We start from the raw sequence: 16,624 nt of genomic DNA, 5'->3' as shown, positions 1-16,624 counted from the left end.
TATATAGTGGTGTTCTACCTACTACCTAATATTCTAGAGAAGGTTTACATTTAATTGGTCTGTTGCACAGCATTGGGGGATCATCGCTCTCCAACACCATGTATATGCTTGCGAGGGTTCGCAAAATATTCTGCATATTATCTATACCTATCTATAAAGAGTCAAAATTTCAGTCTGCTTTTTTTCCTGCCAATCTTCCGTCTCCTGTCGCCGTCCCGTTCGGTTTGGTTTCGGCGGTGGCCTCCTCCGTCCAAGTTTGTAGAGGAGAAAAAGAAAATAAAAAACTTTCTAGGGTTCCTAATGCAAAACCTCTGTTTCCTTTTCCCGTCCGTCACCCAATCAGTCCGGAATCGGTATGATGGAAGAAAAAAAGAATAAAAGTTTTCCTAGATTTCCCAATGTAAAATCTCCAATTTATTTTTCTTTTATTTTTTAAATCGGCTAAAAATTGATAAATACGTAGTAATTCATAGAAAATTCTAAAAATTATAAAATAAATTTTGTTCAGCTTCACATATGTAGATCCATACAGTAAACAAAAAATATCACAAATTTTAGTATACTTTTTTTTGTTGGAAATGTTTGCCTATGCTTTTTAGTATAAAATTAAAATTGTAGTTATCTTGCTCCAATTATTATAAAAATTTTATGGTAGCCTATTTAATGTGATGCTGGATTCATATTTCATAGCAATCCTAATCTAAATAAAAAAATCAGCTGAAAATTGATAAATGCGTAGTAATTCATAGAAAAATCTAAAAATTTTAAAACAAATTTTGTTCAGCTCCACATATGTAGATCCATGAAGTAAACAAAAAATATCACAAATTTTAGTACACTTTTTTTTGTTGGAAATGTTTGCCTATGCTTTTTAGTGTAAAATTAAAATTGTAGTTATCTTGCTCCAATTATTATAAAAAGTTTATGGTAGCCTATTTAATGTGATGCTTGATTCATATTTCATAGCAATCCTAATCTAAATAAAAAAATAATGCTAGCATCAAACTTCTCATGTTTTAATATAATACTGAAGTATATTAAGAGGTAATATTAGAGTGAGATAAGGTTTAACTAATTTCTATTTTTGTTATTAAATAAATATGTCTTCAAGCTACATATTATTGTAAATATTAACTATCTAATACCATAGATGTTATTGTTATCAATAAAATAAATTATGGACTTTAAATTTTATAAAAAGGATAAATATAAAAGATATGTAACATTATGTCATCACTTTCTAGGGTCATTTGATGTTTTTCTTCCGTTGCAACGCACGGGCATATTTGCTAGTTAATATATAAGTATACTTTTCCAACATCCGATGCTCTAGTTGTTCTATATTTAGCTTAATTGGAATGCAACTTGTCCAAAATACTACCATTCAATTTGTTCAGAATAACTCAAACTCTGTGTGCATATGTGATTTCTATCAACCATGTGCTACACTACTCTATTTTCCTGACCGGACACATCATGTTTGCTTCACAGAAATCTACCAAAACAAAACATTGATACATAAATGTTTTCTCCATTCATATCACCCGTGATCGATTCCGCACTTAGGCCTCCTTTGGTATGGCTCCTGGGCGAAGCCAGTCAAAAAAAATAATAATAAGAGGCAAAGAGAGCTGAAATTTGTGGCTTTTCCGCTGAAGAGAGCTGTAAGCTGTGGCTTCTCCAGCAAAATCAACGGCTCAAAAAAAAAAAAAACTTCGCCCAAAAAGTGAACTAGGCGAAGGGAGGTGGAAACTGTGGCTTCTCCGGCTCCGTTTCTTTTCCTGGGCACGTGGGAAAACCATGGCTGGGTGGAATCATCCGGTAGAACAATTGTACATTTCATGAAAAAATAAGAGAATTCTGCAATTTTTCAGTGGCAAAAGCTCACACCAGCTGTTTGCTTTCAAGCCTTTTAGTCTAAAATAACGACTAGAAACGTTTGGACTTTTCTGAACCCATAATGTTTCCTGCAAAAACCCGAGTGGGAGATTGATCATCACATCTCACTAATCCTAATTCATGCTTGAATACCAACTCTGATCATGACAGCCTCGAGTACTGTAACCGGGTCGCTGTCAAACGCCAGGGGGCTGTGGTTAAACATGCTGCCAATTGTCACATACAAAACGAACTAGCTGTAGCTGTAAGAAAGAGAACGAACCGATCAGAAGTTACATACTGTAAGCCTTTATAAACTTCCCTCACGCTCTAGAGCCTAGACATATATCTCCAAAACCGAAGAGTATCCGCATTTTATCCGACATAGTTCAAGAGGGGAAACTGGCCATTTTCAGCAACTTGTCAATTTTATATGTGCAAAAATGGGAAACGAAAAAGGAAACTGGTGCCGGAGGTTGTGCGCTTTTCACAACCGGTTGACCATGTCAGCTGACTCTGGATATGGCTGCCCATAGGAGCTGAACACCAGTGGATGAACTAGCTCACTGTCAATAATCTAGGGCACATCTGATGGAGAGGGGTTGTCCTTGCGGAGCACCTTTCAATAATAGGTCATGGTTTATAAATAAGACGATGACAGTAATGTCATCATGAAAATGCCTGCGAACTTTCTTATCGATCTTTGTAAGGTCCGAGTAACGCATCTCACGCTTCCGCGCTGCTTCTTGTAGAGCGGCTTTTATGAGTCTTCTTGCACTTCCCTGAGTAAGAAAAAAAAACAGCAATCATAGTAAATGCAACTCTTGTTTTTGAAAGTAACAAAAGTAATTCAATGTATTTGTAAGGACATTGTACTATTTAAATTGAGCACATTAGACTAGCACAGTAACTTAACATGTCAAATTGGAGACTGATGTGACATCTTACATGCTATTTCAGTGTACAAAGCAATAACATGTCCAGCCATGGCAGCCAAGTGAGTCGTCAAGAGGCAGCAGACCAAACAAATACACAAAACTAATAAGACTGGACAAAGTAACTAGGTGGATGTCATTCATGGTAGTGCATCCCCGGTACTTCAAAAATAACTCAGAACCGATATTCCTTTCATGCAAGTAGTACATTTATTACACTTAATCATAGGTCTAATAACCATGTACACAGTTTGCATCATTTGACAAAAAATATCATGACCACAATCCTCCTTGCAGCATTACTGGAGGGCAGGACACCGTTGACACATAGCACATACTCTCGCTAAGCAGGTCACAATACTCACAAACTCGTTTAGGCTGGAGGTGTGGGCATGTAGCCCAGCTCGTGTGAGCGATATGCTAAAAAGACACTGTTGACACTGCAAACTTTTCCCCATAACTGATACCTAACAGATGACCCTAAATGCGAAGCAATAAAAGGTTGTAACAGCTTGCTGATCACAACAGGAGCAGAACTGTGGGGTCCGGATACAGCCATACAGGTTGCATGCCAGCCACACATCCAGAATGAATTAATTATTAGTATTCCGAATCTGCCAGCTATTCAGTATTGTTTTTCTCTCACAAAAAATCAGCGAACAGTACTTTCAGTCATGGCTTTTTAGACAAGCGAACAGGCCGATACTGGCAAAATGGTAAGGCCTGGATTTTAATGCAACCAAGTTGTATTCACTCTAGACATGTTTGCCTGGATTTTAACACAGTCATGAGCTTAAAAGTGAATGCAATCTATGAGAACTGGAGACCGTGACATTCCAAATTGATCACACTGACTGATAGTTCTAGTCCACAATTCCATGGGTAGAATAATAGGTTCACCACGTGTTTAGCAATTCCCTAGTTCTGATGATTTTGTGTAGTGAAAGTATTGCTAGTTGCTACCATTGCAAAACAAAAACTCCATAGAGATATTGCAGCATTTGGTGTTAATATATAGTTGTGATCTTAAGGGTTCTGGCCATGAACATTTTTGCAAACTGTTTGTATTTATATGAAATCACATAAGTAACTTAAGTAGTTATGGAACTTAAAAGAAAAGGAATCTTACAGCATGTTGATGGTTGTGAACAATCTCAACAGCTTCCTGATTGCTCAGGTGTTCCCACAAACCATCTGACGCGAATATGATGAAACAGTCATTTGGTTCAAGATTGCGGGAGATGATAGCTGGATCAGCACTCAACAATGGCTTGCTGAATGATTCAGAAAGCCTGAACTTGGGTTTGATTCGCTCTGTGTTATACTTTGCATGTTTCAGGTATACATCGCCGATTGATCTAGACACCTGCACTGCCACCACATAATCATAAGCACCAGACATACTAGACTCTGATTCATGAATGAATTTACCATACAAGGGACTCAGGTAAGACCGACCTGTATGAGGCCCCTCACTCTCCAGACCCCATGCTTGAGTGCAACTATCTGCGCATCATCTGGGTGTTGAGCCTTGAGCTCCTGCCTGACAGCCTCCTGATTGGCATTGTGCTCGCTGCACAACTGCTCCGCGGTAATCTGCCCGGCGCGGCCCACCTTCTTCCCGAGAACAGCCCGGGAATCGCCGAGGTTGGCGACGAAAAGGGTCCTGTTGTGCACGACGCCGACGAGGCAGCACGTCCCGGCCGTGGCGATGTCCGGCTGGGCCTCCCAGAGGCTTGACACGAGCGCGAGGAAGCCTTCCTCTGTGGCCAGGAACGCCTCCCTGATGGCGTCCGCGGTGACGCCCCGCGGGCCTGAGGACGCCTCTGCGCGGAAATCAATCAAGCGTCAGCTGCCTGCCTATTTATACAGTTTCACTCTCACGGCGCGCCGGCCGCGGGACGAGGTTGCATTAGGGCGTGGAATGGATTACCTCGGAGGTTGGGGACGAGGTGGTCGCAGGCGAAGCGGGCGGCGTCGGGGCCGCCGTGGCCGTCGAAGACGCCGACGACGGTGCCGAGGGGCGGGGCGGAGTCGAGGCGGCACTGGTCCTCGAGCACCTGGTTGGCCTGGGCGACGGCGACGGAGACGTCGCCAGCGTGGCAGCGCGCGAGGTCGCGCCACCAGAGCAGGCCGTCGCGGCCCTCAGAGTCGTCCCCGGAGGAGGAGGAGGCCGAGGCCGCGGCGCCGGCGGCGCCAGGGGCCGGCGAGGTGGGCCAGACCCCGCCGCACGCCGAGAGGAGCCTGAGGAGCGGGCCCAGCATGCTCCCGCCACATCGCCGACCGGGGCGTCCCCGAGGCGGCGCGGGGAGGACGAGCGGGCGTGGGCGCGGGCGGCGGCTGCGGAGGCGGGGCAGTTTCGGTGGTGTGGTGTGGTGTGGTGTGGTGTGGGGAGGGGCGAGGGGGGCGAGGGTCGCAATCGGCCGCGTACGAGAAGAATGGGAGGGGAACGGAACGGGATGGAACGGCCGAGCCGGACGCCCTGACGTGGGGCAGCGGCCAGCGGGCAGCCGGGCAGGGCGAGCCGTGTCGGGTTCGGTGCGACGCGGTGCGCGCCTGCCTCCTCGCTCGCGTCGCGCTCGGTGGGGTGGGGACGTGAGGTGGAACCTTTTTTTTATTTCGTGTATGGAAAAATTACGGAAATAAAATAGTCGTTTTCTTTTCGTGCGTGCTTTAAAGTAAGCAGCCGCCGGCCGGCGGCCGGGCGAGGCGAGGCGTGTCGTGCGGTCAGCGCGGTGTGCCGCTCCAGCTCTTGCATTGCTCGCATCGTAGGCGGGTGTGGGTGTGCCCGCACATGATTTCTCAAGGACTTTGATCCGCCCAGAATAATCGTTTGTGTACGTCAAGATAATCTATATATATACACACACATTCGGACATCCCCATACACTTTTTGTATCAAGTGGCCATCACGCGGATTATTCGGTACATTATATACTTATTATTACACAAGCTTCTTAAGAATGTTGAATGTGATCCTAAAATTTTCTATGACTCCACCACGGTCCTTTTTCGGTACTTTACTCTGTCCAATTTCTTGGTAGGTAGGGAAGGAAAAGTATCCATCCACTATTTCTTTCAATCGATTGACTCGGCTGAACCAGTTGCGACCTTTTTCGCGAATGTACTTGCAGCTAATAAACTACTACTACTGATATACGAAGGGGGTATAGTCACGTTACTATTCACGTTTAATTTTTATTACTTTATAAGCTACTACGTCTATTAAGAACGTGTTTGTCTAATATTTAGATAAACATCTATAAACTCACTCTCTATTATTATTATTTATAGAGCTATTTGAATGAAAATCGTTCTCTATTCTTTTTATTCTCCAACAACTTCTCTATATCTTATGTGCACTCTAATAAGCTAGCCTTATTTTTCATCTTTGTCAAGTGAGAAATCTAAAATAGAAGAATGGCTGTATTTAAAAATATAATTAAATGAGTTACTATAGGGTATTTGTAGAAATCTCTATATCTATCAACAATGGAGGATATATAGCCTCAAACCACCCACTAATCCTCACACAAGGTCCTATTTGGATCCCATGACACAAAAGGAACTCCAAGAGCCTCTCTTTATTCTTTTTAGATTAGCATTAGTGTTGCAAAAAAAATCAATGCTTGGAATAAGATAGACAATCCTGGAGCATCGAGTCACACTTTGCAACTACCGATGCTAAAACAAAATTTGCCAGCGTGGATGACTCTTGTTTCATTAATGCTCAGTTTGGCCGCATGCACACATGGAAGAGAAAAAAACCCATGTATCATTGTTCTTTTAGTCAGACCTATATCCATGTTTGCATATTAGAGATTACCTGAATTGACGATAAGGCTGGACAAAAAACTCGTAACTCGCTAGCTCGTCTCGCTCGTTAATAGCTCGGCTCGAGCTCGACTCGTTTTATAATGAGCCAACTTGTTTTATAATGAGCCAGCTCGTTTTATAACAAACCAGTTCGATCAAGCTCGTGAGCTGCTCGCGAGCCCTAACGAGCCAGCCAATTTTCATGCTATCAACTAAAATTGGCTCGGCTATATACCTAAATATTTATTTCTCAGTAGCTCGACCTAGCCCATTCGTGAATCCCTAAATTTATCCATCAATAGATGATGCTTAAACTGTATGAGTATGACTATCATGTAGTCACGGTCATGATCATAGTGGGCTGGCTGGACAAAACTCTAGTTTGTTTGTTGAATTGTTAAAATTATAAGTACCTTATTTACTTTATTTGAAGTATGCATGTGATTTTTTATGATTTGGCTCGCGAGCCAAACGAGCTGCTCGAGTTCACTAACGAGCCGAGCCGAGCCAACCTTCTAGCTCGTTTATATAATGAGCCATAACGAGCCGAGCTATAACAGGTCGAGCCACTAACGAGCCGAGCTGGCTCGATATCCAGCTCTAATTGACGATGAACTCCTATAGTTGGTTTTAGCCGTTGATGCGCACACCACAACTTGTCTTATTGATAGGGATAGATTTTTGTAAAAAGTGCCTTTCAAATAACTTTTTTTAATAAAATGTTTAAATGCTAACATACTCTATTTCGGATTTCTCTGGACAAAGATAGAAACAAGATTGATTCTCTAAAGTACACACACGACGTACGTAGAGAAGTTGTTGGATGGTTTTAAAGTACTAGCATAAAATTAACACCTGTCATGTCACTATGAATAGCTAATTAAATCCGAGCACTTCATCAAAAAGACAAAGAAAATCATAATTTGGATAAAAAAATTGGTTAGAAACCATGAACGACTCATCCAATAATTTGAGCTTGGCTGCATTTTCAGACTTTGTTTTTGAAGAATATACGCAATGCACAGGACTAGTAAGTACACAAATGCACATTTTTATATCTAAGAAATAAATATTGACATTCATACGAAACAGTAAATTTATAGTTAAATACATTGAAAATGTAACTTTTCAAGGTCCTCAGCTTTTTTTTATAGGGAGTCCTGAACTTTTCAAGGTCTCTAAACTTTGGAAAAATTGTAAACTTCTATAACTGTTTTTTATCCCTGTAATAACCAGTGTTCTCTCGCGCCTCACCCCTATTCGTGCACGAATCTTAAGGCCCGAATGGAGGAATAGAAGCGCACGGCCATCTCGTCAGGCGCGCCGCGCACACTCCGAAGAAAAGGAGATCCGGACTAGGGTTTTAGACGGCGATGGGTGCGGCGGGCGACGAGAAGGCGGCTGCGGCTGCGGGGACCGGTGCCACCGCCGCCGAGGGCGAGGGAGCGGTGGACTCCAAGGATCTTCAGCAGCAGAGCAAGGCGCTCGACAAGCTCACCGATCATGTCGAGGACCGGCAGCTCGATTCATCCCGTGTCCAATCCGTACGTTTAATCCCCCCTCCCCCCTCCCCGTCCCAACCGATTCCTTCTCTCTGTTTCCTCTGTAGTGCTCTAGTGAGGAATAGCTGGAGGATGTTGCCTTTTTGGATCCCTCACGCATAGGTGGTTTTAGATTTTGTGCAGTTTACCTGCTTTGCGGAGATGTCATGCTTCACCTAAAGTTCTGCCTGTAAATTTACCTGAATCCTGATATAGCTAGCTCATGTGTAATTTTGCTTGTTTAATCCTGGTTCATCAACTAAATATATACTGTGTTTAGTAGCAATAACAGAACGTGTTGTTCTGTGCAAAATCTCGTATCAGTACTACTGCCATTGCACTTAAGGATTTACCGCCACAAGAGTAGGAAGTCTAACTGCCATTGCACTATGAAGCACTGCAATCACAAGTAGGAAGTCTAACTGCCATTGCACTTACGAATCAACTGCCATCACGAATGTGAAGTCTAACTGCTATCTTTACATTCCTACAAATGGAAGGCGCATGGACATTTCATAATTCCCAAATGTTGATTGTACCAGGACCCATGAGGCCATGATAGGTCCTGTTTGCACGTCTATGTGTGCTAACCTTCTTTTTAAGAGCATCTCCAATTGTTTGGAAAAATGACTTGCTATCCTTGTTTTTTTGGAAAAAGAAGAAAATTCCTTCTCCAACAGTTTGGAATAGGACTTGCTAAATTTTTGCAAGTTGGAAAACAGAGGGCTCACGCGCGGATCTATCCGCGCTCGCCGTGGCTTGGTATCCCGGGTCGCGAGTTGCTGATTGGTTCTGCTGCTCCTGCTGCATGGTTCTGCTGCTGCTGCTGCTGATTGGTTCTGCTACTGCAAGGTTCTGCTGCTGCTCTCGGCGACAAATTTGCTGCTGCTGCATGATTATTCGCTGCAGAATCATGGCCGGCAGCTGCTGTCCTGCCCAGATGCTGGGACAGATTTTGCATAGATGCGGTGAACGAATAAATAAAGCATATAAATTTAAAATGTATGGATGAAATATAAATTTAAATGTATGGATGAAATATAAATTTAAATGTATCGACTTCAATATATATTTGTTGGACCGGTATATGTGGGCCTATTTTTCTATGTTTACCAAGCCCAATTTACCAAACAATTGGAGATACAAGAAAAATTCACTTGCCAAAAGGTTTAGCAAGTTGCCAAATGACAATTTTTTCCAAGTCAATTTTTCCAAACAATTGGAGATGCTCTAAGTTACCTTCCCAAAATAAACTAATAACACCATGTCATGGTCGAGTTATGTACTTATTTCTAGCTTAACCACAAAAGATGCCTGTAGGATTTCTTACAGATCTGAATATAGTTTGCAACATGTTTGTCAACTGCTATCTATTATTAAACTCAGTTTTCTAACACCCTTTAGAATTTTTGCTGTCACTCCATATACAAATATATTCTTTTTTGGCTGCTAAATTTATCTAGATTGACTGAGTAAAGTAACACCGGTTAATTCATCATTAAAATACTTTTACTGCACATTCGTAGTTTCTTACCAACAACTGTGCGAGAAATTTCCTCAAAAAAAAAAAACTGCGCGAGAAGTTAGTAGTAAAAAGAAAGGCCCAAGTGGACCTTAATATGTCCAAAATGATATACATTTAGTCACTTATTTACAGAGGGAGTATGCACTTGAGGGAAAGCATTGGATCAACAATCAAAGTGGCATTCGATTGTATTTGCATGGATAACCTTTCTATTGACCTTTGATTCTTATCTGCTCAATGCAATGATCTTGACCATTATCAGTGGCGAGGCTAGAGTAGATTAGAGGGGGTGCACTTGCCTTGTGGGTGCATATACATGTGTTGTAGGTTGTGCATATATGGTGAAATTCTAACCAAATCTACAGTTTTAGCAATTTTTGGGGTGCATTTGCACCCCTAACAATAACAAGCTTCGCCCCTGAACGTTATTTATAGTTTTGTGAACACTAAGTCATAGATAAAAGTAGAAGTCAAATGTGGAGTTGTAGAAAAATGTTGTATTTGATTCAGATATGTTTTTAAATACTAAATATGTTGGTACAAATGTTTTTTACTTGCTTTGTTTATGTTGCAGGCCATGGCAGCACTTGCTTCATCCAAAGAGGCTGACTGGAACGCGATGAGGCTGAGGTTAGCACATAACATGACCACAACTGTTACCTCCTTGCAATACTTCCTCTATGGTAGCTTTGGTAGGGGTGGCGCTTATTGCACCACAGTATGGAAATAAAGCTTCCAGGATCTTGATTGAGTTAGATGACCAGCAAGTAGCATGGATTCTGGAAGAAAGTCTAATTGGAATATAGCATTCTTGATTCTGTAATTTTAGTCTAACCTTTTCCTTTTGGTGTTCTGTGCATTTCAGTATACTCTAATTGGATTTAGTGCTTCAATTTCTGTGCACTCTGGTTATTCTGTAGTTCTTGTAACATATTATTTTTGGGTGATATGAACTCTCCATCTGAAATGTACACAATAAGCAGATATGGTTCATCTCCTCCATTGGTGACAAATTGGTTTATTTTTCTTTCCGGAGAAGTGCCATGTAACAGTGTTATCACATCCACGAAATTTACTCTTTCACCAGGGAGAAAGAACTAGCTGCTGTCAAGATCAACCCTACTGATGTTGAAATTATTGCTAATGAGCTTGAGGTACTCATCCAAAACCTCGACTGACAAATAATGTTTAGTTTTTAAAAAAGCCATTCTCAAGTGTATCTGAACATGCAGCTGGACAAGAAGATTGCAGAGAGAACCCTCCGAGAGCACAAAGGTGATGCTGTAGCTGCGGTTCGATTCTTGCTGCACTAGTTTGGAGATTTAGTTGCCAGCATTATATGTTTTCCTTAAATCAACACGACATGTGATGATGTGAAGCAGTAGTGCTTTTCTGTGCCTGTGCTGGAAATTTGCTCTGTCACAATGAAACGATCATACTTGGCATTGACCGAGAGCCTTTGTTGCCAAGTTGCCATGGTGTTTGCGAATTATTTTCTATTCTGCTGTAAAGGCATGTGGTTTTAACTAGAAAATCCTCCTATACCTTCATTTGGCATTTTGTATTTTCGGAGATAGCTGCAAACATTAGAAACAGAAAATATGTATGAAACAAATGAGAACCTCTGAGACACAACAGTTTTCTTGAATGGATATTTCCAAGACATGGTGGTCTCTGAACGTTGTAGAAAAGGGGGATCACTTTGTTTTCAAGTCATGGCTCGGTGAAGTGTCTTCAAAGGTAAGAAACATGGCAAATTGCATGTGCTTGTGCTCGATTGCTTCTGCATCATCCGACCTGCTGGCTCGTCTGTGCTAAAATAAATATACATATTTTAAAGTTTGACGAAATATATATACATAGAAGTGCTAATATTTATGATGTATAATAAGCATGATGCAGTAATCTAAGAAGTTGAAACCGATGCTTTCTTTGGATCTATGTTGTTTTTTAGAAGAAAGAAAACCACTTCATGAGTAGTGCAACTACATGCCGTCTATAATATCACATTAGCCGAAGTTGGTGCCATATAACACATTAGCCGAAGTTGGGGCCATATAAAGCCATCGCAAATGAGGACTAGATTTCTATGTGGTCATTCTAAAACATATTTTAGTTCTCGACTAGTAGAATCTATGGAGAGGGGTACAAGTGTCGATGCTCTTTTCTTTCTCGAAGCACAAAATAGAACTATAGAGGCATACATATACTACCTCTATCTCCAAAATGGTGCAATTGTAGTTTTTTTTTATAAAATCAATGTATCTTATCTTTAATTATATGTATAAAGAGTAATATTATTCTTAGCTGTAAATATCAATACTATTTATGTAAACTTAGGACCTGTTTAGTTCTTCATGAAATGCAAAATACAAAATATGAACTACTTTGAACGATGAAATGCAAAATGTCAAAAATTTTAAGGTCTTGTTTAGTTCTATCCAAAATATATAATTTATTTGCGTTTATTATGGTCTTTTGAGGCTCTTTTAGGCTTTTTCGGTCGTTTGAGGCCAAAATTCAAAATGGAGAATAATCGTCTTTTTTTTTAAAAAAATAGATGGTGTTTTGTTCTATTATGCAAAATGATAAACTAAAACCCAAAATCTTTTAAATGAAAGGAGAATTAAATACTCTCTTAATGAGATTTTAGAAAGTTATCCAGAATTGCATCATCTTTGGGAGAGAGGTAGTATTTGCACGTACAATGCACAGATCTTCCAAGCATGCGGGCTGATCTCTTCGCTAGTCTGAAAAATTATGGCTAAAATTACTGTTGGTGTTGGCTTATTTATTTTGAGAGAAAAACATAAAAAAAAATATGACTCATAAGAAATGAACGAGCTTTCACACTCCTCTATTAAGCATACCTCTTGCAGTATTGTGTGCGGCATGCACACTTTGCGGGAAAAAAAAGAGCGATCACTCCAAGGCAAGGCGCCGGCGCGTACTCACGTCTCGGAACTCCGAAACACGTCGCCCTTGCCACGTGGCACATCCTCATTGGCCATCCGCTATTCCCGTGAGTTCTATTGGGCAGCCGTTGCGGGCCACGCAAGCAAACGTGTGCACTGTGATCCTCGTCACCTCCTGCGGCCCCAGCCGTCAGACACTAGGCTGGACCTCACGGGCCGGCCCCGCTCCTTATTAAGCGCGGTTCGTTTCGCGCTCGCTATCCACCACTACCAGGAGGGGTTTCCGGGGCAGGAGAAGAATCAGCGGAAGGTTCTAGCAGGTTCCACTCGAAGTGGTGGGCGTTCCCTCTCGCCGTCCACGGTGATGGCGATCCTCGAGAGGTCGTCGTCCCCCGCCGCGGCCTCCGTCGCCGTCGCGGCCCTGATCGCGCTCGCGTCCGTCGCCGGCGTCGCCGGCGAGGTCTTCTTCCAGGAGAAGTTTGACGGTAAACACCCGGACCTCACTCGTCTCTTCGTGGTCTCTGGATTTCCTGTCCTCCTGAGTGTGTCGGATCTAGCAAAAATAGGTTATTAGACGCCCCTGTGCTAGATCTGAGACAATGTGCTAGCATTGCTGTTCGTTGGTTCGTGGAGCGATGTCGGTGCGGCCGTTGCTAATTTTTGTGGTCTCGTTTGTTCTAGAGCGCGTTCACGGACGTGGGAGTCCTGCGCGCGCCGCGAGGGATCTCTAGCCCAACATGCCGCTGGATGTTTTATCTCTGATCTCACGGTCTCGGGGCGTGTTTCATTTCGTCTGTATTCTACACTGATTCAGCCTGTTCCAGTGGTAATCCGTGTGGGTGTTTGTCACTCGTTTGCAATAATTTTGGGTAACTCGATAGGTTTTGTTGGGCCCCAAGGTTTAGGGGTTATGAGTTCAAATTTTTGCCGTTGTGTGCCTCCCATGTTTGCCATCTGTTATTTGTGAGATGACTTGGTCATTATCCGGAGAATCTATCTATCGTTTGAATTGTGCAAACTGACTGAAACTGAAACAGATGGATGGGAGGATCGATGGGTCAAGTCCGACTGGAAGAAGGACGACAACACGGCAGGCGAGTGGAACCACACATCTGGCAAATGGAACGGAGATGCCGACGACAAAGGTGAGGAGCGACATCTGTGAAGTCACTGATCGTGATGGTCTCTGTTCTGTTCGATCGGCATGTTGCTTAACTGACATCCATTTCTGTTTGAGGGTACAGGAATCCAGACCTCTGAAGACTACAGGTTCTACGCCATTTCAGCGCAGTACCCTGAGTTCAGCAACAAGGATAAGACCCTGGTGCTGCAGTTCTCGGTGAAGCATGAGCAGAAGCTCGACTGTGGCGGTGGCTATTTGAAATTGCTTGGGTCTGATGTTGATCAGAAGAAGTTTGGTGGCGACACCCCATACAGGTAAAGATGGGTCTCCATCGATCTCCTTGTGTATTCAAGCTATAACATCTCTAACTGGTTGATTGAACAAACTGTATCTGTAATTTTCACTTTCAGCATCATGTTTGGGCCGGATATCTGCGGGTATGCCACCAAGAAGGTCCACGCTATCCTTACTAAGAACGGCAAGAACCATTTGATCAAGAAGGAGGTGCCATGCGAGACAGACCAGCTGACACATGTTTACACCCTGATCATCCGGCCTGATGCCACATACAGCATTCTCATTGATAACGATGAGAAGCAATCTGGTAGCATCTATGATGATTGGGATATTCTTCCTCCAAAGAAGATCAAAGACCCTGAAGCCAAGAAGGTGATGTTTAGACAATTCTTCCTGCCTTGCTAAATACTGTAAAATCTTGGTTGAGCTCTTTTCACAGAGGAGCTTAATGTAGAATGTAATGGTTGCAGCCAGAAGACTGGGATGATAAGGAATACATTCCTGATCCTGAGGACAAGAAGCCAGAGGTATACATTTCTTTTTGGTTTTAATTTTGGGCCAATTTCACTTTACTGAGCTTGGCATAGTAATTTGGGTCATATTCTCTCCACTATGTTCTGTAGCTCACAAAGCTTTAAGTAAAAGTATCATTTACTTGTATGACAATTTGAGCCTATATTGTAGTATTATAAACAGCCTTTTACAAATTATCTTTATCATTGTTGGTGTCTGACTTAGATTGCTCTTTGCAGGGTTATGATGATATTCCCAAGGAAATTCCTGACCCTGATGCAAAGAAGGTCCATATTTTGCTTATTCCATTGTATTTTATGGCACTTATTCCATAGTATATACTTCCTGTAATCGGATCTTCAGCAGATCCTTGATTTCACATTGTTCGTAACCTGATGCAGCCAGAGGATTGGGATGATGAGGAAGATGGTGAATGGACTGCCCCAACCATTCCTAACCCAGAGTACAAAGGACCATGGAAGCAAAAGGTATGAACATGGCTAAGTGGCTTAATTATGCATGACAAGCCGCAGTTGTGACACATCTGCTGACATTAGTTGATGTTTGTGTTGTCCAGAAAATCAAGAATCCAGACTACAAGGGCAAGTGGAAGGCCCCTTTGATTGACAACCCAGGTATATTTTCCTTTCAATTTTGAGAAAGTGGCAGTTTCACCTCAGGCTAAACCTGCTTTCCATTTCAGCTTTTATGCTTATTATGAAAGTTAATATGGATTTAGTTATTGATCTGTGCAGATTTCAAGGACGATCCTTACATCTACGCTTTTGACAGTTTGAAGCACATTGGCATTGAGCTGTGGCAGGTTATTGATTTACTCCATGAACATAATGACTTTCTTAGTTTATCATGTCCGATGCCCCACTAATTTTCATTCTCTATCATACTAGGTTAAATCAGGAACTTTGTTCGACAACATTTTGATAACTGATGACCCTGAGTACGCCAAGAAGTTAGCAGTGGATACCTGGGGCAAGCAGAAAGATGTATGCCAACTTGTCTATATGGGTTACTGTTTTGTACTCTACTTTCCTAATTGCACACAACTAAAATAATGATCTGTTTCAGGCTGAGAAGGCTGCCTTCGACGAGGCTGAGAAAAAGAGGCTTGAGGAGGTAATACACATACACTATCTTTTTGCAATCCCAATCTGTTCTTTTCAGAGACTCATGCGTAGCATATTCCTCTCTTCCGAAACAAAATATTTTTTTCCAGTTCAGTATTAATTTGCAGTGTTTCTCTTTGACAGGAATCTGCAAGCAGTAAGGACGACGATGACGACTTAGATGTAGATGTAAGCTTTGGGTTGATTTGTTTGGGCTTAAGTTTCTACCTATATGCCATCCAAACTTTTGTTAACGCCAAATGGCAATTTGCTTATGCGTAACAGGAGGATGAGGATGATGCGGACGATGACAAGGCTGATCATAGTGATACTGATGAGGCCGAGGACAGCGAAGAGGCTAAACATGTGCGTTAACGTCGTCCCTATACCAACTAGGCCGAGGACACCACTCTATTTTTGTTTTTTCACTTCTAACGTTCCTCCCTGTTGATGCTTGTGCAGGATGAGCTCTAGAGCACGCCGAGGTAGAGGAATACCATCTTTTTCTTTTCAGTTTCAGTTTCAATCGGAGCTGTTGATGACAGAGTTATCATCCCATCCCAACAGAAGAAGGCCGCAGGGCGTGCGCCGGTCTCGACATATAGCGAGTAGTTGTCCATCCCTCTGTAACACTACTGAGGGCAATTTTCATTTTCCCACTGTAGTGTCAATTCCCCAAATGCGGGCCGTAGTCAGACATCGTGAAACCAAGTTTTCGTCAGTGTTGCGTAGACATATTCTTTGGTCGTTGCCCAAGTTATATTAATTTGCATTCCATGGGCGGAAAAATTGCCACCGCTTTCTTGTTGGGACCGTTCCGGCGATTTGTTTGGCTGGTCGTGTTGGTTTAATTCTTGCTGGCCAGCGACAAAAACATGCCTGGCCTAATGGAGTCGATATGCTTGTTTGATTCCTTCCAGCGTTTGGCACAACGCCCATGACGCCGGACGTGATGCA

General features: G+C 42.4%; 3 protein-coding genes across 5 annotated transcripts; 2 read left to right on the top strand and 1 right to left on the bottom strand.

Moving 5' to 3' along the window:
* Window positions 2,036–5,245, bottom strand: LOC8080206 (probable protein phosphatase 2C 36). Its single transcript, XM_002463536.2, has 4 exons — window positions 4,747–5,245; window positions 4,272–4,639; window positions 3,943–4,179; window positions 2,036–2,660 (listed from the first exon to the last, which is right to left on the bottom strand). The coding sequence occupies exons 1-4, from the start codon at window positions 5,075–5,077 to the stop codon at window positions 2,448–2,450; spliced, it is 1,149 nt and encodes a 382-aa protein (XP_002463581.1). The 5' UTR covers window positions 5,078–5,245; the 3' UTR covers window positions 2,036–2,447.
* On the top strand, window positions 7,937–11,358 carry LOC8080205 (huntingtin-interacting protein K). The gene is made up of 4 exons (XM_002466112.2): window positions 7,937–8,173; window positions 10,270–10,325; window positions 10,783–10,849; window positions 10,928–11,358. Exons 1-4 carry the CDS (start codon window positions 8,003–8,005, stop codon window positions 11,006–11,008), a joined length of 375 nt encoding a protein of 124 aa, XP_002466157.1. The 5' UTR covers window positions 7,937–8,002; the 3' UTR covers window positions 11,009–11,358.
* LOC110432001 (calreticulin-like) lies at window positions 12,865–16,575 on the top strand. 3 transcript variants are annotated; one of them, XM_021451918.1, is made up of 15 exons: window positions 12,865–13,095; window positions 13,648–13,755; window positions 13,855–14,047; window positions 14,144–14,402; window positions 14,501–14,557; window positions 14,783–14,830; window positions 14,945–15,031; window positions 15,121–15,178; window positions 15,299–15,366; window positions 15,452–15,547; window positions 15,630–15,677; window positions 15,812–15,856; window positions 15,953–16,033; window positions 16,130–16,152; window positions 16,238–16,575. In XM_021451918.1, the coding sequence occupies exons 1-14, from the start codon at window positions 12,975–12,977 to the stop codon at window positions 16,139–16,141; spliced, it is 1,281 nt and encodes a 426-aa protein (XP_021307593.1). In that variant the 5' UTR covers window positions 12,865–12,974; the 3' UTR covers window positions 16,142–16,152; window positions 16,238–16,575. The 3 variants fall into 3 exon arrangements, with proteins under 3 accessions (XP_021307593.1, XP_021307592.1, XP_021307591.1); XM_021451917.1 differs by having other exon boundaries at window positions 16,235–16,575; XM_021451916.1 differs by having other exon boundaries at window positions 12,866–13,095; window positions 16,130–16,575.

This window comes from Sorghum bicolor, chromosome 1 (genome assembly GCF_000003195.3).
Source record: "Sorghum bicolor cultivar BTx623 chromosome 1, Sorghum_bicolor_NCBIv3, whole genome shotgun sequence".
In the NCBI taxonomy this organism is placed as follows: Eukaryota; Viridiplantae; Streptophyta; class Magnoliopsida; order Poales; family Poaceae; genus Sorghum; species Sorghum bicolor.
The sequence above is the reverse complement of the archived record's forward strand: the minus strand, read 5'-3'. Positions and strand labels throughout refer to the sequence as shown.